This window comes from Arachis stenosperma, chromosome 9 (genome assembly GCF_014773155.1).
Source record: "Arachis stenosperma cultivar V10309 chromosome 9, arast.V10309.gnm1.PFL2, whole genome shotgun sequence".
Classification (NCBI taxonomy): Eukaryota; Viridiplantae; Streptophyta; class Magnoliopsida; order Fabales; family Fabaceae; genus Arachis; species Arachis stenosperma.
In genome coordinates this window covers 157,544,858-157,568,226 of record NC_080385.1, presented here as the reverse complement: position 1 = coordinate 157,568,226, position 23,369 = coordinate 157,544,858, and the positions used below count along the sequence as shown (strand labels likewise).

The 23,369-nt window shown below is 31.1% G+C and overlaps 1 protein-coding gene and 1 long non-coding RNA gene across 2 annotated transcripts; one reads left to right on the top strand and one right to left on the bottom strand.

The window, feature by feature from the left end:
* Nucleotides 1-15,298: 15,298 nt before the first annotated feature.
* LOC130948252 (uncharacterized) lies at nucleotides 15,299-15,732 on the bottom strand. The gene is made up of 3 exons (XR_009072990.1): nucleotides 15,656-15,732; nucleotides 15,507-15,578; nucleotides 15,299-15,386 (listed from the first exon to the last, which is right to left on the bottom strand). It is a non-coding gene; the product is annotated as an uncharacterized LOC130948252 (long non-coding RNA).
* Nucleotides 15,733-16,404: 672 nt separating this feature from the next.
* On the top strand, nucleotides 16,405-20,754 carry LOC130950255 (alpha-xylosidase 1-like). The gene is made up of 4 exons (XM_057878774.1): nucleotides 16,405-16,548; nucleotides 16,946-17,172; nucleotides 17,259-17,932; nucleotides 18,836-20,754. Exons 1-4 carry the CDS (start codon nucleotides 16,405-16,407, stop codon nucleotides 20,752-20,754), a joined length of 2,964 nt encoding a protein of 987 aa, XP_057734757.1.
* The last annotated feature ends 2,615 nt before the right edge of the window (nucleotides 20,755-23,369 follow it).

Below are 23,369 nucleotides of genomic sequence, written 5' to 3'. Positions count from 1 at the left end.
TTTATTTAAATTATTTTATGAACTAAGTCTAATAAAATTAAATAATAAAATTTAGAATAATTTTAATTATAATTAATTTTTGTTATATTAAATCAATTTGATTAGATTTAATTAACAAAAAAATTTAAATATATAATATTATTCTCTTATTATTATGTTGATGTATATTATACTATTTTAACCTAGTATTAACGTATTACACTACTACCTCTATCATATTAAAATTAATTTGTGCCTAATACTACCAACCAAACTCTCATAATATCCTGGCTCAGAGTTCAGATAATTGAAAATTTGAAACCATTCACACTCGTATATTATTAAAATAATACTTTCTCAACTCAATATAAGATCATCTAATTATTTTATCTCATAACATATTAAATATGCACTATATGGCTAATATGTGTATCATCCAAAAATATTTCTAACTTAATATCTCTGGTGACTCATGATAATTTGAACATCAGATTGAATTCCTGCGAGATAATGCCTCCATCACTGGCAACAAGCTACTCTGAGCCCCAAAAGAATGAATCAGAAATTTTTTATATCCTATTCACTTTTTTTTTTTTTTTTACGGTTTTATTAAAGGAACTTTTCAAGTCAAAAAGTAATAAATGTATTTCCAAACAGCATATATTCCAGCTAATTAATCAGCTTCACTTGCTTACGTGGTGTTCATAAACAAATTAAAAGATCTCATAGAAAAAACAAATTAAAAGAAGATGGAGCCGAACAAGAACCATAGAAAAAGAAAATAAGTATTCCGTGATAATAATATAGAGTAGAGTCAAAATTCTGTGGTTTTTCTTTTTTAAATATTTTGTTTGTATCCATTTTTAGTATTCAATTGCTAATCAAATAATGTGTGAATTGAATAAGATTATTCTTTCCATCCTATATACATTGCTATGTCACTTTCTGTACCGCACCGGGGTCTGCATCATGCATAAGAAAAAATAAGTGTAGAACCTAACAAAGTCGATAGCCTAACCTATTAAGTATTAAATTCCAATATCCATGTCTATCTATATATGTATACGAAAAGCGACAAAGCTCCAATAGACACCACCCACTAACATGGCTCTATAGGATATACCTTAGCCGTATAAATTTAGTATTAAACTGTTCAATATTTTTTATAAAATAACTTTTTATAAAATTTATCATTATATTAATTAAAATATTATGATAAACTATTAAAACAATATTTGAAAATTTATAAAATTAAAAAAGTTACTTCAAAAGATATAATAATAAATAAAATTTCAAAATATTTTAAAAATCACAAAAATGACCAAATTAAAAAAAAGATTTGATGTATTTTTTAAAATATTATTAGAAAAATTATATTTTTTACTTTTAAAAGTACGTAATTTTATATTGTGAATTTTAAAAATTTTTTATGTGAATTTCCCTAATTAAAAAAAAGAAACAACTTAGAAATCGATTTTTATTATAATTTTTGTACATATTTTTTAAATAATTATATAACTGTTTTTAGAATATTTTAACTAAAGGATACGTCAATTTGTAAATACAAAAATAATTTATTATTCATGAAAATATAAATTTTGATTATTTTTTTATATTTTAAATTATTCAAAAATTATTTATTATTTACATCTTTTAAAATTATTTTTATTAGCACGATAACATTTTAGGTATCATTTGATAATTTCCCAAAAATGTGAAGCATAATTTTTTATATGATTTATTATTTGTACACGAATGAGCATAATAATCACATGGTGCGAGTGATGGATAGAAAACGTCAAAAGGCATATATTTACTTGGAGATACGTATTTGAGAATTTGTCTTTGGATGCGTATGAGTATGAGTATGTGGATGTTCGTATACACATGCATCATGCATGTTAGTTGTCTCAACTTGGGTGTTGTCGCTTTGCTTATTTATTCATTCTCTTTCATCTGATGAGTCGGCATAGATGGTGACGTGTTAATTAATAAATAATTATATTTTTTTAAAATTCTTGGTGTGATTATTAACTTTTAGTATTTTTTATTATTTTTTTAGTATAAATATTAAATTATTATTTTATTAATTTATGTGTATAAATTTTTTAAAATATAAATGTAAATTATATTGATTTATATATATAAACTGTATTAATTTAGGTATATATAATTTTAATAAATATAAATATAAATTATATATTTATTATATATAAAATATCTGAAAATTTGAATATAAATTATTATAGATTAAATATAGATAAAAAATAATAATATTTGTTAACTATATAATATTATTTTATATTTTATTTCTAATAAATTAGACTTTATTTAAATTTATTATTAATTAATAAATTATTATATACATACAATAGGACGTGGGAATCGAATTTCTAACCCTTATACATATATATTAGTAGATTAATTATTAGAATCAAAATTTGTTAATGGATAATTATATTTAAATAGATTTTTTTTTCTCTTTAACAACTAAATTTTCTATGTTTATTTATTCTCTTTCAACCAATTATTAAAATAAAATAATGATATGTTATAAAAATCATCGTTTCATGACTTTCATCCCACAAACCACTGTCACAACCTCAAAAACCTAATTCAATCTTCTTCGTCTTAAAAAAATCCAATATTTTTTAATATTCCTATTTCATTAAACCCTTCTAAAAAATCTGATTGGATTTTTTATATCGATTTTTATTATTTTTGGAAAAAAGGTTGTTTATTTGTTATCTTTTGTTTTCTTATCTTCTGTAAAATAATCTTTTGAAAAACAAATAATACAAGTATACAACTCATTCAAATCTTACAAATAAAAAAGTTAAAATACTACTCACAGTGAATCTATACTATTCTAAAGTACATACTAGTTGCTATGTCAAAAAAAAAAAAAAAGAGAGAGAAAAAAGTAGAGCTGTTAGAATCATGCAACTATATTATTGACAGAATATTTATTTAGAAAAAAAAGGAGGATAGAATATACAACCGTGAGTACTAAAGATAATGGCAAATCCTACTCGTAATACTACTTTATTATTCAATGTACCTTGACTTTTTAGTCTCCATAAAATTATTTTCAACCTTTCAAAACTAAATATAATTGACCTCTTCATCTACCAATAAATTAAAATACATACAGTTTATACCGTACATATGATTCATACATATCTATGAATGCGTGGCTCTTCCTTCATATCTCAGACTGGGATCGGACGACATTGCATATTTTTTGCAAACAAAAACGTTATTCATTTGTACTTCCAAGAAAAAATTTTTGTCTATTTAGATATTGAGAAATAAATATTGTTTTAGTTTTTAATATTTAAGGTTAAAATTAAAATTATTTTTAACTTTTTTTTAAATGATCGGTAACATTTTGTTTGATATTAAAATCATTTTTTAGATAGATTTATTCTTTATAAAAAGAGAAATTATATAGGAACAACGTTTTTCAACAATATAAACAATATGTTAAAAAAGAAAAGTTAATTTTAATTTTAAAAATTAAATTTTAAATTAATTAGATATAATTATTGTTTTGAATTTGACTTTTAACAATCACAAACCCTTCCTTCACATCTGCACCGCGCCCCACCCTTGCTCCTCACAAACCCCCCACCGTCTCTTGCGAATTACCGCACGTGTTTCGGCTTCCTCGTGCGTCTACAACCGCCGCATGTATCTGTGCTTCGTCACGCCTCCCAAATCACCGCACGCAGCCCAACCTTGTTGTACCTTCACTCTATCCGTCGCTGTAGGCAGACCAGCCTCGTCGCACCTCCATCGCGCTGCTGCAAGCGCCCAACTTCGTCCTCCATTGCGTCATGATGATTGCCTCTGCCCCTTCGCCTCTATCGCGCCACTACAATCAGCCCAGCTTCGTCCTCCATTGCACACGCGAATGTTTATTTTTCATATAAATAGAATGTTTATTTTTCATGCAAATGGGATGTTTGTTCTTAATATGAATGAGATGTTTGTTCTTCATGCAAATAGGATGTTTGTTCTTAATACAGAACGGCTCACCTGTACTCGGAGATGGTGACGACGAGAGACAGCGGTGCTTGGAAACTTTCTCGCCGATGAAGGGGACTGCGTACTAGGGTAGGTGATGATCGATTGACTGTGGTGAAAAGGGGACTTGGGTTAGAAGGAGGTGTAATTAGGTCAAAATGAAATTTGGTAAAAATTGTAAGCTTAGAATGAAAGTGAAATTGAATAATTAGTGGACCTGGAATTTGGCCTGTTATTCACGTCATTCGCAATTGTTCACATAGCGGGATTGTTATAAAATTTAATAATTACCATTCTTCTAAAAAAACATCAATCTTAAAAATCATCTATCATCATCCTCCATCTACGTCCATTATCATCATCACCATCATCATCATTTATCCACCTCCATCGTCATCATTCACCTCTATCAAAATTATTCATCACCAAGCTACATATACCTTCATTTCACTATCAGACAAAACTCTCTCTCTTTCTCTCTATATATTTTTCTCAGCGGGTCCAATGACGGCAGCACCTCCTCTCTACGCTAGCACCGTGCTCTCCTTCTCCTTCTTCGATCCACACATATTGTCTCTATTATTTATTGAATAGTTATTGTTGCTGTTGGTAGAACGTGAGTGTGAGTGAAAGAATTTGAAATTGAATGAAATATTCTAAAAGAGATTGTTGAGTAGTTGTTATTTTTGATAGATTGTTGAGTGGTTATTGTTGATAGTAGATTGTTATTATTTTAAAAGAGTGGAGAAAAATGAGTATAAGAGATTTAGAAAAATATATAAAAAATATTTCTGTCATTTAGAAAATTGTTGCTTTCAAAAGAACGATTTTAAATGTTTAATATAGAATTTTGAGAAACATTTTAAATTAAACAAAAAGTTAGGGATAATTTTGATTTTAACTCCAAATCTTAAAAACCAAAATAGTTATCCTTAGATGTTAATTTTATTATTATTAAATTAAACTATGAACTCGACTAGTTCTTGCTTGTTTATGTACTTTATTACCCTCTATCATCCCACACGCAAAAAGAAAAGGTGCATAAGAAATTCATTGTTAGCTAGTGAGCATTTTTTTTCTTTTTTTTTTTAATCTATTTGTTTAGGAGTATATATATATATATATTTGACAATTAATTCTCTTGTATCATTTTAATTATTCAATAAGTCTATTAGAGACTGATCCGATACAATTTGTTTTGTTGGTTTAATTTGGGTAATCATATCAAACTTGTTAAATTCCATTATCCTGCCCTCGACCTCAAATCCTCAATGGTTCTCTACCCAAAAGTTAAGTTTGATTTTTTTTTTTATGAAATAAAGAAATTAAATCTCAACACATTAAAATGGAGTAATAAATTAAACAAACAGAAACACTAAAAGACAAATCCAAATATATAGGTGATTAATCTTTTGTTATTTTTGACAATGTCATCGATAATCAAAAAGATCAATATCAGTTTATTTCTTTTAGCTCAAAAACATTCTTCTTTGTATGATCTTAACACCTATTTTTTTATTGTTGAAAATTCTGTCATTACGTTCTAACCAGATGTTCCAAATCATTACAAAGAATTCAGTCGGCCACATCTTTTACTCCTCTTTTCTATTATGCATGTCAGTCCAACTTACAAACAGACCTTTAACAGTTCCTGGAACAGCCCAAACTCTATGAAACCATCTCAACCAAGCACATCACACCTACCATGTAAACTCACATAAAAGAAATAAATGATGAACAAATTCCATCTCTTTTTTACACAGGACACATACATTATCACTCTAATGAATAACGCCTAATCTACTCAACCTGTCTTTAGTATTCACCTTACCGACTAGAACAAACCATCCAAAATGCTCAATTCTCAGCAGAACTAACCCTTTTCAAATTGAACTTGTGAAACTATAGCTTGTAACCTCTTTCAAAAGAGTCTCCGATTGCAACACCTGCACAAAAGAGTTAATAGAAAAAACACATTTATTATTAAATCTCTAAACAAGATTATTCTCTCTACCAGTTGATAGCTTCACTTACCTTAACCTCTCATGAAGTTGATGAACAAGTTTCAATTCCCATTGGAACAACTCTCTCCTCCAATGACAATTCCAAATTTACTCTAACTCATCCCAAAACCCACAGTCCTCCTATCACAGATCCTTATTGATTTGAAATAGAGAAAAGCCTTGAAAAACTTGCTTTTAGAGGACCACCTTAAACTCAATTATATTTCCAAAATAGAATTTTTCTTCCATTCTCTACTTCCATCACGAGTCCACTAATAATTTTATTTTTCACCTGTTGTTCTTTTATATTTAACTGACAGATATCTTTTCATGGACTATTTTTTACTAATATAATTTAATTTGATAATATTACATTAGAATTCAAATTGTTACTCCATTAAATAAGTTTGATTACTTGATTACCCAATGTTTGTTCTTGCTTCTTCTCTAAAACGTTTGATTATTAGTCACCTCCTTTGTCCAATAGTGTGATGTATTTTGGATTATTATTTGATGTTTGTGTACATATATCTATGATTATCTTTATATTGTGTTTAATTTGCGGATTTAATAAAATAGTATTTGCCAATATAAAAGTTTGACAGTTTAAGGATAAAATATTTGATTACTCTATTAAAAAAATTAAGTTACCTTGGTGTAAAAATTTGATTTTTTGGTAGAGACGATTTTGTATATAAAAAAATTAAAAACAAAAAAAAATTATCCTATATTTTACGGAATAAAATCGTACTAACTCTTAAAATTTTAATGGTTCACATGTTTGTTTATTCCCAGAATCGCAAATTGATTTTTGTATGCAATGCATAATGGAAAAAGAGAACAAAAGAGATCACATTGTGTATTTACGTTGTTTACATTGAAACAGTAAGCAAAATATGAATGGGGTTAATTTCAACGAAGAACTTTCACACAACATGATTGAAACCAATTTGATTTTTATTAATAAGAAAATGTGTTTTTCTATTGTGAATTGATAGGGAGAGATTGAGGGAAGGATCGAAGGAATGGCTGATGGCGTGTGGCTAAAGGCTGGATATACATGTAATTTTCTTGATTAAAATGTGTATGAAAATATAAAACTACAAGAGTGACTTACAAGTTACAACTCGTGGATGATTAGCAATGTATATGAAGTAGTTTTAATAATAATAATAATAATAATAATTTATAGTTATTATAATGACGATTGACTCTTGTAATTACTTTTTTGTTTTTATAATTTTTCTTAATATTTTAGTTTAATATTTTTATTCATTTTGTATTTTATATTTTTTTTTGTCTGAAAAACTGTATTAAATCATAATCATATGACTTCAAATTAATTGGTAAAAATATGACTTGAGGAGTAGAAATGTAGATTGGATAAGTCAAAAAGAATATTTAAATTTCAGACTTGTTGGTATGAGGATGATTTAGTTTAAATTTTGATTAGTGAAGTTTGGAACACAGAAATTGAAAGTTCTTCCATGTTTTGACTAGTTTAAAATTAAAGCTTAAACTCGTTTAACATCAGCTGGTCATATAGTAAAGGAGTAGTCTTTCAAGCTTTAAAAAATAGATTAATGAGGCATCAGATTTAATGGAAGGTCCTAAAATCATGGAATTTGAGCAAAAATTAGAAAGAGCTTATTTGAATGAAGAGCTCTATTGAAAAAATAAATCTAGAATTAAATGGCTAAAAGAAGGAGACAAAAATACTAGTTTCTTCCATCAAAAATTTAAAAATAGATTTAAGAGGTAGTGAGGTACAAGATTTGGAGACTCAAGACTGAGAAGAAAGTGGGCTACTTCTAATGCAACCATCGCAGGGATGACAGAAGAATATTTCAAGAGTATCTTTATTTCTACCAATCAAGTGGATCTTGGATCTTTTTTCTTAGACTTTGATCCTAAGGTTATGGCTAGCATGAACTGTAGGCTATAACGTCCGATCTCTTTTGAGGAAGTAAAGAAAGCTACCTTTAGTGTACACCTACAGAGTGCTCCAGGAAAGATGGGATAACAGCTAAATTCTTCCAATTTTACTGGAATACTGTGGGCGAGAATGTATTCAAGTCAGTTAGAAGTTTCTTTCGAGGAGGGCGCATTTTAAGGAGTTTCAACTACACTAATATCTGCCTCATTCTTAAGATTCCTGATGCTTGTGACATGTCCCAGGTACGACCCCTTAGTTTATCCTTTGTATTCTACAAAATCATCTCGAAGATACTAGTTCATAGATTACAAGGGTGTATGAATAAACTTATTAGCCCTTCAGAGGACATTCCTAAAGGGAGACTCATTTCAGATAATATCCTGATAGCACATGAGTGTATGCACTACCTCAAGCAGAAAAGAGAGGTTTAGAGTATGAGATGACCCTTAAACTTGACATGAGTAAAGCATATGACAGGGTTGAGTGGCAGTTTTTGTGGTTTATCATGAAAAAGATGGGATTTGATTCTACGTGTATAAGTTGGATTCATGAATTGGTAACGACGGTTTCTTACTCTGTGGTTGTGGAAGGCGAACCATACGATTTTTTTAAACCAAATAAAGGCATCCGTCAGGGTGACCTTCTATCTCATTTTCTTTTTCTATTTTGTGTAGAAGGCCTCTCCTTTTTGCTACACAAAGCAGAGCAAAACTGACACATTCAAGGGATCCAGATTATAAGAAGATGTCCTAAGGTTAATCATTTATTTTTTGCAGATGATTCTATATTATTCTGTAAGGCATCAAAAGACAATTGTGGGAGGATCTTAGATTTATTAGGAGACTTTGAAATTTTCAGTGGCCAAAAAGTTAACCTTAATAAATTTGTAATCTTCTTCAGCAATAACACTCCTCATGATATACGCACATCACGTGCTATTACCATAAATATTTCACACATTGGAACTCAAGAAAAGTATTTTAGACTGCCTTCTTTAGTAAATAAATCGAAAAAGGCCACCTTTTTTGCTGTAAAAAAAAGTTATCAAAAAGGTCAAAGGTTGGAAACGATGTCTTTTATCTAATGAAGAAAGACAAGTATTACTAAGGGCGATAGGAAAAGCAATCCCGATATATATCCTATCTTGTTTCAGACTTTTAGATAATCTAATCAAGAAAATCCATGGCATTCTTGATCAATTCCGGTGTGGTCAACACGCTGCGAAACGTCGTATGGTTTGGATAGTTGGGATACAATGACAAGGGCTAAGAAAGAAGGAGGGCTTGCCTTTAAGAACCTACGTGCACAAAATTTGGTTTTCTTAGGTAAACAATATTGGAGAATTTCCACTCATCCTGATTCTTTATTATCTAGAATCTTAAAAAGAAAATATTTCAAATATAATTCTATTCTAAATGCAGAGTTGGGGACCTTACCTTCTTGGAGATGGAGGAGTATCCTTATAGGTAGAAGTGTCGTTGAAAATGGGTTAAACTGGAGAGTTGGTTCTAGAACAGCAATTCGAATCTTTAGAGATCCAGGACTCCCATCTCTGTATCCATTCTCAGTACTAGCTCTTACAAGTCAGTCCCAAGTTGGACATTCGATCTTCTTAGTTCGTGATCTGTTCTCTGCACATAAGCAATGGAATCAGTCCCTAATTAATTCAATATTCTCTCAAGATGTTGCCTAGAGAATTCTATCTACAGTACCAGAAGAAAGAGAGGATAAAATTCAATGGACGCTCAACAGATCCAAGATATATGATGTAGTTTCAGGATATAGAGTTGTTTACCTTTTCCACCATGTTTCTCTAGAATTTTGTCCAAATATCATGCAACAACTGAAAATCTAGAATTTTCTTTGGAATCTGACAGTCTCACACAAGATTCAGGTATTCGGGTGAAAAGTCCCCCCCATGAAAAACTCCCCGTCATGCAGCTCATAAATCAGTGATTCCCAAATATTTCACCAACTTGTCCCATTTGCAATGTTAAATCAAAATCCTTGTTATATTGCATCTTCAACTGTCCAAATGCTTCAGAAACTTGGAGCAAGAGTCTAATAGCGCACCTGACCCCAAATCTGAACTACATCTCCTTTTTCGATTGGTGGGGACTCCAAATTGTTGTCCCGGATGATCGATTTGTGAGTAAGAACTCGACCCGTTTTGCTTTTATTATTTCCTGACATATATGGAAAGAAAGGTGTAGGAGGGTGCTCGAACGCTAATCTATGAATTTTGAAGAACTTCTAGCAGTTGCTACCAATAAAATCAGGAACTTGTAATTTACCCACTGAAGTCTCAACTTAATTCCAATTTTGTTTTTTCTTAGTTTCATTCTTTTTACTGTGCCTCACTAATATTTAAACGAATAAAAGAAAAATTTCACTTTTTTTTATGTAATCCTGAATTTTGAAAAAAATATTTTTTTTTTATTTAAAATAAAAAAACCTACTGTCTTTATGAGAAAAAAAATGTAGAATGGATCGGTCTTATAAAAGAGTATACCTGGGCTTTGGGCCTCTAAGAGTAGTAGGCTTATTGAGTACTCTTGCAGCGGCCATGTTCGTATTAGGCATTAGCAATCCATTAAAGGGCATTTCTTTATAGAAATGTTAGGAAATAAGAACTAAAGTTTTTCCAGCTTAGGGTTTAGTTGAAGTAGTTTTTTAATATTAGTCATCATCCTGAATTATGAGTTTAATTTTGATAAATTAATTTTTTAATTATATTTGTTCAGTTGAATAGTTATTTACGTAATTAATATAAAAAAATAATTATTTTTTATTGATGTAACATATATAATCAAATGTACATGTAAAATTACTTATATTAATAGTATATTAAAATTAAATTTATATCTTATTTATATATTATTAGAATTTAGAATGGGCCTGATAAAAATAATAAATTTTGTTAGTAGCATTATTCATATCGTTATTTAACAATGTTCAGTTTCTGTCCCGTACAATTTCCATTTTAGATTCATGCTCAATTTAGCGGGTTCAACCATGAAACAACGTTGAAAACAAAATGCTTGGTTCCCGTTACTTCTTATTTTTCTCTCTTTTTTCCTACGTATTTTGTCTTTTGGATCTCACCATGCAGTAGTTGTTTATCCCATTTGAGATTTGACTGGTCAAATAGCCAACATGTTACTTATTTGATGAATTCGCATGTGCCCAAGCAACATTTTCCATTCGGGGATTATTATAAGTTTAGGATGTACTAATATGCTTATTGCTTAGATTATACAATAAAATGGATGTAACAAAATTGTTACCATTGCTTAAATCCCTCGTGCTTTTGGCCTTATTTGGCAGCAAAGTTTGGTTGTATTAGAAGATGATCGATCCTAAAACATATGATATGATAGTATTAATAAAGAATCCAATGTCCCTCGGAGCAAGCAATACAAACAGCCAGATTCAATGCAAAAATAATAATAATAATAATAATCATGGGCCATGGCATATTAATTTAAGTTGACGGGGCCATTATCCATGTATAAATTTCAGATATAAAAATGTACGTTTGTTTTGTGTATGGTTTGATTATTCATTTTACTTATTGGTGCATATCTTTTCCTAGAGCATCGTTAGAGAGACAATAAGATATGTATACAATGTATACAATAGACTGTTTGTTAGACCCAATTAATATTAATAGAAAGAATTAACCAATTAATAACCCTAATCCTATTATGGCTGTTTAGTTTAACATACCACCCAATTTCTCATATTTACACTTTTTCCCCAAATCACTCAACCCTTTTGCTTACCATTTTTTTCCAACCCCCCACCCCACACCCAAACCCTCCCAATATTTGCACACACCTGTAACGGCGCAGAACCCAAACCCTTCTAATCTTTGCACACACCCAAACCCTTTTGCAACCGAAGAAGCACACCCATCAACCCATTAATCCTCATCGTTGGCATCAAGGACGGTGCCCTCTTGGTCCTGAACATCCCGCCATGTCTGCAACGGAGTCGCTGGGGGCGACGCCGCCGACCAGGAAGGCAACCAAGGAGCGCTCACCCACGAACCGAGCAGCATCAGAGTTCACATCGCGTGGGCGCTTTCCTCTCCTATCAACGGAGCAGCCGACCTGAGAAAAAACACCCACCTGCTCGTCAACACACCGTTCACCGAAAACACAAAAAACATCATCTCTAGAAGAATCATATCCATCCAATGTAAGTGGGTTTTGTTGTTCATTTTTGGATTGGTAATCGCTGTTGCATGTTTGAATGTAAATATATTTTGTTGATTAAATCACTTATGACCCATGGTGAAAAAGTAGTGGTTGCTGATTATTATCGCAGAGACTGTGGAGTATGTAGTTAGTTTATGATCTTGATATGCTTGTTGATTTAATTTTGGCGCGGGAAAGGTCGGAAATGTTTGGGATCGTGTTTGTATAGCAGTCAAAATTAAATCTTTTTTGTCCCTTTCCGTGTGGACCATGTGCATGCAACGTGACGTATACAGGCTGAGCATTGTTGAAAATGTGTTAATATTTGTTGGATGGTTACTTTAATAGAATGTTGGATGGTTACTTTAATAGTATATTGGATGGTCATTCTTCAAATTTTTTTCTAGTGTCATCAATTTCTAATTATTGATGTGTTCCTAGTGCCACTGCAACCAAAGAATTAGCTGAAACTGTTGTTATTGGTTTGTAATAAGGTTAAAATAATTTTCATAACAGGCCTGGAGCGTTAGATTTTTAAATCTGGACGACAAAATTGCATTTAGGACACTCTAACAAGGTATTAGATGCTGTATGGAACTAAGAAAAAGTTTGGTGCACTTGAGGTGCAACTAGTGTGGTATGCTGTTGTTATAGCTTTTTATCTCATTTATAGATGCTGACAAAGGGCAAATTGTGAGGTTTGATCTTTATATGAAGCATGCTATAATCTTTGTGTCCAATGTTTTCCTAAATGAACTCATTTTCTATTATATGTTTTAATTAAAGCAATATATTAACCCATAATTCAACTGATTATCATGATTACACTTGGAAGAGAACCTGCTATTTAACCATTCGTATATGCTTCTTGGGCCATTTGTGTCCTTGTTTTTACATTATAGAAGATGATATTATTTACATAAAATAAACTATTTTGCATAGATACCTAACTCACTCTTTATTAATATGAATTTTCTAGTTTCATGCAGAAGAACTAGTGCTTCTTTATGTTAGTACATGCACCTACATATTTTATTCATTCCAGGTCAATTTAAGACTAATAAGATTCTGCACTATTTTGTTAACTACTTTACTCTAATCTCTGAAGATATCATACCTTTGTGTAGATGATGATGAATCAACCCATCATTAATGTGAATGTTAAGACTAAAATGGTAGGGAACATGAAAGAAGCGTGATGAACTTGAATTGGGCTGAACTGAAGTGATTACTATTCAACAAACTTAATTAGTAAACAATTTTTTTTATAAAAGTAAAGCTAATACTACCATTTCTTTGTTGGATTGGTGGAATTTTACCAGATTGAATTATGCACAAGATTGTCTCAAGCATCTAAGTTAGCAGGGTTTTGTATTCTACTATACTTCTGCTACCCAAGATTTTCTTTATATGAAAAATACTATAATATTTGTGTCCAATATTTTTTTATTCGTCTGGATACATAAGTATGATATTGTCGTTCCATATAGCGTCCAATGATTAAGTTTACATCAATTGCAATGTAGTATAATGCTATTATTTATGTTATTTGGCTGCAGTTTACCGGCTTCTTTTGTAAGATTTTACGACTCAGATTGCCGGCTGAATATTGTGTGTGTAAATTATCACCGTGCTCAACCAAACCAATCCCTAAACCGGCCGACGACACACTCAGATGGGTAAAAAGGTATCCCATTGATTACATGAATAAATGAACATAGTTGGTTATTTTTTATGAAAATATGCTGATCCTTTTTTGTTTTGCCAACAGAAACTAGTTGAGACGCGATGCTCACCCTGCTACATTAACAATTTATTTAGCCATTTGGAACGACATAATGAGCAGGATAAGTTAGCGGAGATTGATGCCATTAACAATTGAGTGATCGTCTTTGAATTTTTTATGTCACTATATATATTATTCGAGCATTTTTTTATTGTTAAATGCTCCTGGAATTGATTTTGAGAGTATCTTGGATTGTTGCCGAAATTGAGGGTAGAATGAGAGTCGAGTGTTATAAATGAGGGGATTTTATTTTATTTCTTTTCCTTTAATTAATTAGTACTTGCAATAATGCAGCTAGTTGAAAACAGCAACTACACCAGACTTAGCAAAGACAAACCAATCTCTAAATAGTTACTACTACGAACATTTGTTTAATTATGACTTTATTCAAATTTTTTTGTTTTCCAAGGATGAATGACTTGAATTGGTCAAGCATTGCCCTCATGAAATTTGACCTTGTGCCAAGTTAATGTGATTCTTTTTGAACAGATGCAATAGTAAACTTGGGGATGAATCTGAAACCTAACAATCCCTTGTACTATGATTGTGAACATCTAATTATATGTGAAAAGTGAACATCGAAAATCATACAGAAATGAACATCCAGTTCACTACTACGAATATTTGTTTAATTTTGTCTGTATTCAAGGATATATATTTTTGTTTTCCAAGGATGAATGACTTGAATTGGTTAAGCATTGCCCTCATGAAATTTGACTTTGGGCCAAGTTAATGTGATTCTTTTTTAACAGATGCAACAATGAACTTGGGGATGAATCTGAAACCTAACAATCTCTTGTACTGTGATTATGAACATCCAGTTATATGAGAAAAGTGAACATCTAAAATCATACAAAAATGAACATCTAGTTGGACCTTCAGATACCCACTAAATGAACGTGTTTTAAAAAAAACCTTTTGCAAACCACGATAGTCAGTTAAATCATAAATAACATTTATTACATACATTTAGGAAGCGAAGAATAATAGAGACAAATTAAAAATTAAGTAAAATTATAGAGACTTCCAAAGTAGTTTTAGAAAAAAAAAATACAAAGTAAGATTTGAAGTAAAATATACACTTTTTCTGTGAAAAAATTAAAGGTCTGATATTATAGTATTATCCATTAGTATTTTTTTATGCATATGGTTTGCTAAATCACATTTGAATAGCCATAGTTTTTACATGCATATGAATGTGAAAGGCCTATGATCATATGAAGAAGCTAAGCAAGATGATAATAACAATAAGGAAAATAAAGTGAACTAGAGGATTTACATCATTTCGCATAAAGTAATTAATTCAGTATCAGTTTCATGAACTAATGCTAACAACATTACAGTGCAAGAGATCAAAAAATACATCATTTGAGGACTAATCCATCCTCCATATTCATCTTCAAGTGCTTGTGGAAAATCAAAGTTGTTTAGTGTCACATGTGGTTGGATTCCTGCTCAAGGCACAAAATGGATAAATCAGTTTAAGAATCAGAACTGACTACAACTTTGTTCTGTTCTGGAAGTAATTTTCAAAGTATGGTTCTACATAAATTAAGAAATTCATATGAAACCATTGCTGATCAGTTCATTGATAAGATTGTTGTAGAACTCTAATGCCTTGGGATTGATAGGTCCTCTACCATCTGAGAACAAAGAAAATCACAAATTTTAAATGCATTCAAAAAAGCCATTAATAAAGACAACTTTGAGTCTTATATACTTGGAATCAATCTTGACCAAAAAATGGAGAATCTATAGGCTTCAAGGCCTGTTTCCACCATCAGCTTCACATCTTCCTGCATTATATATTCCCAAAGAAACAATTAAATTGTTAAAACTTTTTTCAGAACTTTCAACAAACAGGTGAACTACAAGCAATGCATTATCAGAATAGCAGGCAAAGGAATATAAATTGAAGCTAGGGCCATGTCTATCCACCTTATATTTGTGGTATCCATCACAGGCTACATCCCCATTTTCTTCATACGTATCACCTGTTAATTACAATTTAAGAATAATGCATGTGTGCAAAATTAAACAATAGATATACTTGAACCATTTTTTAGTACTAAGAACCTAAAATGTAAAAATCATAAGGACTAATGATTAAACTGTTTTTATATTATAAAATTACTCCGCACCATGAATTTAAAACCAATACAAATATGGTTAATTGAAGAATATCATGTTCCATCCAAGTAATCAATTAACACACAATAAAACACTCCACTTGCACTAATGATGAACATCTAAATCTTATGGAAATAACCATTCATTATCACTGATTCAACAAACCATTCTCACCTTATTAGACTATTCACGGTCGGCGACAAAATGGTCGGGAGCGTTTTCATGCGATTTCGATGAATTATGATTAGCAACGGAGGATGGAACATGACACGGCAATTGCACCCCATCTACGAACTACCACGCGGTGATGGACGTATACTCCTTTATTTTGTACCGTCAATGGACAGGGGAAGGTACACGCCGGCTGCGACGGAGTCATCGCAGGTGGAGTTGATGCGGTGCCGCCAGAACGAGCCACATGATCAGAATGCACTGCTGGGTGTTCACCGGTGCAGATTTCGACGTCAGACGGAACAACTTCCGGTGATAACACACGAGCCAAGAAGAAGATGAGTTACTACCGCCAGTGAGAGGGTCTGCGTTTTTGGTCTGTCCTCAAACTCCTCACCGTTGAGAGAGAGATGGTCGTGATTTTTGTTTTCAAATAACTGCATCCTAATTTTTTTTGAAATTCAAATTAGCAAATCTTTATAATTAATGATTGTACCCATAATTTAATTTTAATTTCAATTAAACTTCATTGTATACATTGTACCATAAGAATATTGGCTCCTCATACTTTCCCCTTTTTCTATAGATCTTCTTAGTATAATTATTATTATTTTCTTAAACAGACATGAGCTAAGAAGTAAAAAATAAAGGAGCTATGGTTTAGGGTTTATCCTTCTTATTTATATTGGTATCTATGATCACAAGTCAGAAAAAAGCTATGGTTTCTCTCTATCTCTTTTCCCTTGTTCTTATTACTTGCCTCCTCTGTTTTGTTGAACAAGCTTACTCTTCTTATCCTAAACCTACCAAAATTGGCCTGGGTTACACCCTCCTATCTCTTGAAGAAGTTGATGGTGCACTTCTTGGACTCCTCCAAGTTAAGCACAACAACTACATCTATGGACCTGACATTCCTCTTCTACGTCTCTTCATCAAGTAACTACATAACCCCATTGCATGCTTAGTACCTAGTACTTAGTTACTTGCCCTCAAACATTCACATTTTTCTTCATGTTTTGCAGGCACGAGAGTGAGAACCGTTTAAGGGTACACATCACAGATGCAAAGAAACAAAGGTGGGAGGTTCCCTATGATCTTTTGCCGAGGGAGCAACCGGTCCAGATTGTTAGCAATAAGAAGAAGCCAATAAGATCAGTGGCAGAGTACTCTGGCTCTGAGCTTGTTCTTACTTACACTTGTGATCCATTCAGCTTTGCGGTGAAAAGAAAGTCAAATGGAGACACCCTTTTCAACTCGAGTTCTGATGAAACTGACCCATTTGGTCCATTGGTGTTCAAGGACCAGTACTTGGAGATTTCTACGAAGCTGCCCAAAGATGCTTCTTTGTATGGATTGGGAGAGAATTCACAGGCACATGGGATCAAACTATATCCAAATGATCCTTACACATTGTACACGAGTGATATATCAGCTGTTAACGTGAATGCTGACTTATACGGGGCCCACCCTGTGTACATGGATCTTAGAAACAAAGGAGGGAAGGCATATGCACATGGTGTTGTGTTGCTGAATAGTAATGGAATGGATGTGTTGTACAGAGGAACATCTATGACATACAAGGTCATTGGAGGTGTTTTAGATTTCTACTTCTTTGCAGGACCTTCGCCTCTTAATGTTGTTGACCAGTACACTTCCTTAATTGGAAGACCCGCTCCAATGCCTTATTGGTCCTTTGGTATGCTTTTCTTTCCTTTTCTTTTCACTCTCTTGTCTTATAATATTATTTTTTATTAGTAAAAACTCACTTGCAATTATTTTCATATATAGTAATAATGAAAAACTGTTAAAAGATAATCGATTTTGTTAAGTAAATAATAATTTTCTTAAATAATTTGAATGATAGACTTTAAAATTTGTCTAATAAAATAAAAATATACTACACCTTTACAAAAATCACAAATAAAAAAAGGAAGTTACTATATACATAACTGCATTGTTTACTAAACTTATTGTCTCTCTATATTTTTTCAAAAGATAATTTAATCAAATTTATCAAATCATTTAACAATTATTAATTATTAATTTTAAATAAAAATAACTGAATATAAATTTTCACTTTTTTATTATATTGTTTTTTAAAACTATTATTCTTATATAAGATCAATCTTATATGTTACACAAAAATATTACTTCTACATAAAAAAAACAGCTATCAAATCAATCAATACGTATATATATATATTGTGTAAGTTATTATGTATTTTAAATTATATTCTAAGCAGCTAGTTAGTTTTTGATATATACTTAACCGTGAATGTTTATTTATCAAAATTTCATGTCTACTTATTATGCCTTTGAAGATCTTTCACCCTAAACAACATCACATGTCATATTAATGAATGGTGAAACTTCATATATATTTTTTTCCATTCTTGAATAAAGTCAAGTATGAAATTTAATATCTCATATTTGATCAGAAAAAGGAAACTATCTATCTCATGTAAGGCCAAATAAGTACAAACAATAAAAAAATTTTAACAACGCATGCATGTAAGGCCAAATAAGTTGTTGCTTATATAATTGTAAGATCTTGGTAGGTTTGACTAAGATTGTTTTTTGTGTTATTGGGCAAGAACAGGATTCCACCAATGCAGATGGGGATATCACAACGTATCAGTTCTAGAATATGTTGTGGAGAATTACCAAAAGGCAAAGATCCCGCTTGATGTGATATGGACGGACGATGATCACATGGATGGCCACAAGGACTTCACGCTGAATCCAGTGAACTTCCCTCGTCCGAAGCTTCTAGAGTTCTTGGACAAGATACACAGCATTGGCATGAAATACGTTGTGATCGTTGATCCCGGAATTGCTGTTAACACAAGTTATGGCGTATACCAAAGAGGAATGGCCAATGATGTTTTCATCAAGTATGAAGGTCAACCCTACATGGGTCAAGTGTGGCCAGGAGCAGTGTACTTCCCAGATTTCTTGAATCCAAAAACAGTTTCATGGTGGGGTGATGAGATTCGTCGCTTCCATGAACTTTTACCCGTTGATGGCCTTTGGATTGACATGAATGAAGTTTCCAACTTTTGCACTGGCAAGTGCAAAGTTTCAGTGGGAAGGGTTTGTCCCATTCCAATAGTTGGAGGTCGACCAAACCCAACATGTTGCTTAGATTGCACAAACGTCACTGCCACACGTTGGGATGATCCTCCTTACAAGATCAATGCTAGAAGAGTTGAAGCTCCAATAGGCTTGAAAACTGTGGCCACAAGTGCTGTTCACTATAATGGAGTTAAGGAGTATGATGCTCACAGTCTCTATGGTTTCTCACAAGCCATTGCAACTCACAAGGCCCTTCAAGGGCTTCAAGGAAAACGACCCTTTATTTTGTCTCGCTCTACATTTGTAGGTTCTGGCAAATATGCTGCACATTGGACAGGTGATAATAAGGGCACATGGGAGGATTTAAGGTACACCATATCCTCTATTCTCAACTTTGGAATCTTTGGGATCCCAATGGTTGGTTCTGATATATGTGGTTTCTATCCCAAGAGCTTAGAAATAGATGGTACCAAAAATCTAACATTGTTGGTAAACACTGAAGAGCTTTGCAATAGGTGGATTCAAGTTGGTGCTTTCTACCCTTTCTCAAGGGATCATTCAAGCTACATTTCCCCAAGACAAGAGCTTTATCTTTGGGATTCAGTAGCTAAGTCTGCTAGAAATGCTTTAGGTATGAGGTATAAGCTTCTTCCCTATCTGTACACCCTCAACTATGAGGCTCATGTTAGTGGTGCCCCAATTGCAAGGCCTCTTTTCTTCTCATTTCCATCTTACACTGAGTGTTATGGCCTCAGCACACAGTTCTTGCTTGGGAGCAGTGTCATGATTTCTCCAGTGCTTGAGCAAGGAAATACACAAGTCAGAGCATTGTTTCCACCTGGCACATGGTATAGTTTGTTTGATTTGACATATACCATTGTGTCAAAAGAGGGGACTTATGTTACACTTGATGCACCTTTGAATGCGGTGAATGTGCATTTGTATCAGAATGCCATTATTCCAATGCAACAGGGTGGAATGGTTTCTAAGGATGCTAGAATGACACCCTTCAGCCTTATTGTGACATTCCCAGCCGGAGCAATTGATGGAGAAGCTCAAGGGAACCTCTTCCTTGATGATGATGAGTTGCCAGAGATGAAGATTGCAAATGGTTATTCAACTTACATTGATTTCCATGCATCTGTTAGAGAAAAAACTGTGAAAGTTTGGTCACAAGTTCAAGGAGGCAAGTATGCTTTAGATAAAGGTTGGATCATTGACAAGATTAGCGTGTTGGGATTAAATGGAGGTGGAGCATTACACACAGTTATGATAGATGAAGAACCATTGACAAGTGTCTCAAATGTGAAAGTTTACACAACAGAACAAAAGTACTTGTATGATCAGCGAGATGGGAAAAATAAGAGAGAGATAATGGTAGAGTTGAAGGGCTTGAATATCCCTGTTGGTAAAAACTTTTCTTTGACTTGGAAGATGGGGTGATTTGTTGGGATTAATTTTGAGATACTATTATGGTCAAATGCCTTATCTAATATTCATGTAATAAAACAAAGGTATCTTTTATGTTGCCTAAATTTTGCTTATGAAATTTAAACATAAATAGGTGAGTCCCACCTTATTATTTTTTTTTTATTTGTAGACAAATTAGGCACAATTTTTATAGACATCAATTTTTTTTTTAAAATGAAAGCTTAAGGTGTTTTTTGGGTGGGTTTGGATAAATTTATAAATATTTTTTTTTAAATTTTTAACGTATAAAAAGTTATAACATTAATGTTTAATATAATTTTTTAAATTAATTTGTGGTTTTTTAAAAAATTATTTAAAATATTTATAAAAAAATTAAAAATATGACTTTTTATAATAAACTTTTTATTTTCTTTTTAAAATAAGTAATTTTTTTAACTAAATACAACATAATTTATTTATAAATTATTTTTAATATAAAATTTTTATATTTTAAGTTTTTTTTTTTCAAAACAGTTACTTTTGTATTATGAACTTATTTTTGACTTTTGAGGATACTTTATTTGTGTTGTTACGTGAATGAGTAAGCCTTGAAACTTTAGTTATTTGTATATTAATAAGGTGCATTTATTTGAAAAAAAGAAAATGATTCTATGTGTTTTTTTTTTTTGTAAAGTATGTATCAAAGTAAACTTGGTCCGTACTTAAATATTCTTTCTTAAATAGTAAAGAGTATTATACTCTTTATTAATTGTCAATAAATTATAATTCAAATGGCATATTTTTTCATATTCATCTAAAAAATTGTGCATTTGAGTTTTCTTATCTTTTGGTAAAAAAATTATACTCTTTATTAATCATACAAGTTATAGTTCTCTATTTTATCATATTTTATATAAATAATTGAGATTAAAAAGATAACATAGCAATCAGGTTAATCATATTTTTATTTAAAATTTTCAAATGAACTTAATATTAAAAAATGAATTTGAAACTCATAACTTACTACTTTATTCATTACTCCTAATAATAAGTTATTTTCTACATGTAGAAACTGTAAAATAATAATGCGTCGATACAAGTAAAATAAATTTTGTAATTAGAAGAGATGTTCTTTTGCATACTTGTCCACCTAAATACCTTTTAAATTTAATTGTAAAGAAAGTGAATAAACACAAATAAATATATAGAATCTATAACTGAGAATAAATAAACGCCTATTGGTGTGAAAACAATATTGCTGTTTTGTAACAAAGTCTACATATAGTTAGATTATGGCCAGTTTGGGTAAATAACTTAAATAAGTTCTTTTGAAAAAGGAGCTTAAAACTTGAGGATTTTTATTAAAAGCAGCTTATAAATAAGTTATTTTGTATTTGAATTTTTAGTTATAAAAATACTTATTTTAAAGTTGTAGTGTTTGGATAAATAATTCAAAAAATAAATTTTTTTTATAAAAGAGAATGAATATTAAAATAACCATAATAACAAATACTTTCCAATATTGAATGTTGATTTTACGTAACCTAATCACTAATATTGTGTATGATATGATAGGTGAAAATAAAAAATATATTAGTGTATGATATGATAGGTGAAAATAAAAAATAAATATAAAATACGTGTCAATGTATATTTTATTGCTGTTTTTTATTTTTTATTTTTACTCCTATTAGAACTCTCTTCTCCTTTATTGAGGTCAAGAACTTGTTATAATTAACTATGAAAATAATAATAAGCTATAAAATTACATATGAAAAAAATAAAATTAAAACTGAAATTTCATACCACACTTGAATACAAATTTAATAATAAAAAATAATGATAAAATGATAAAAAAAATTTAGAAAGAATATATGCAGTAAGTTGTTCAGATGTAATATTGTCTGAAAATGTGGAGTATCAATACTTCCATCAGATGTTAGGTAGAAATAGTGAGACTTGGAACATTGCGTGAGAATGATAGTGGAAGGCCAGTGCTTCTAGCAGACCTTGTGTGAAAATAGTGATAAAAGGTAAGTATTTTTCATAGAATCAAGAAATAAAGTAGATTTTTTTGTTTTAAAATTAATTTTTTTTAAGTAAGTGGTAGAATGACTTCTCGAGAAACAAGAAGTCATACATTTCTACTTTTTCAAAAAGTTGCAAGAAGTTAAAAGTTTTTTTTAAAATAGTGCCAAACACATAGATCGTGACTTTTCATAATCCAAAAGTTAAAAAAATAGCTTCTGCTACTTTTCAAACGGGCTCTATATATAGTACAAAGTTCACGGGGACAAATCATAATAAGACAAAGTGAAGCTTTGGATGCTAATTGCTATGAGTTTTTTAATCATGGTCCACTCACTTTCTTAATCTGAAGAACAAATTAATTGTGTCCCAGATATCTTCAAATAAAGAATTCACAATTACCATTCCGAACAAATATGTAGGCATCTCATTCCTCCAGTAATAGAGAGGAAATTTGGATTCAAAGGGAATTTAGAAAAAAGAATAAAAAGTACGTCTCATTAATTAAAATTTCCCTATTAATATATGTACTATTATTCATCATAATTAATGTAAATAAATCCAACAATAAAAAATAAACAGCCTTAGGCCTTAGTATTCATTAGTCTACCAAAAACTCA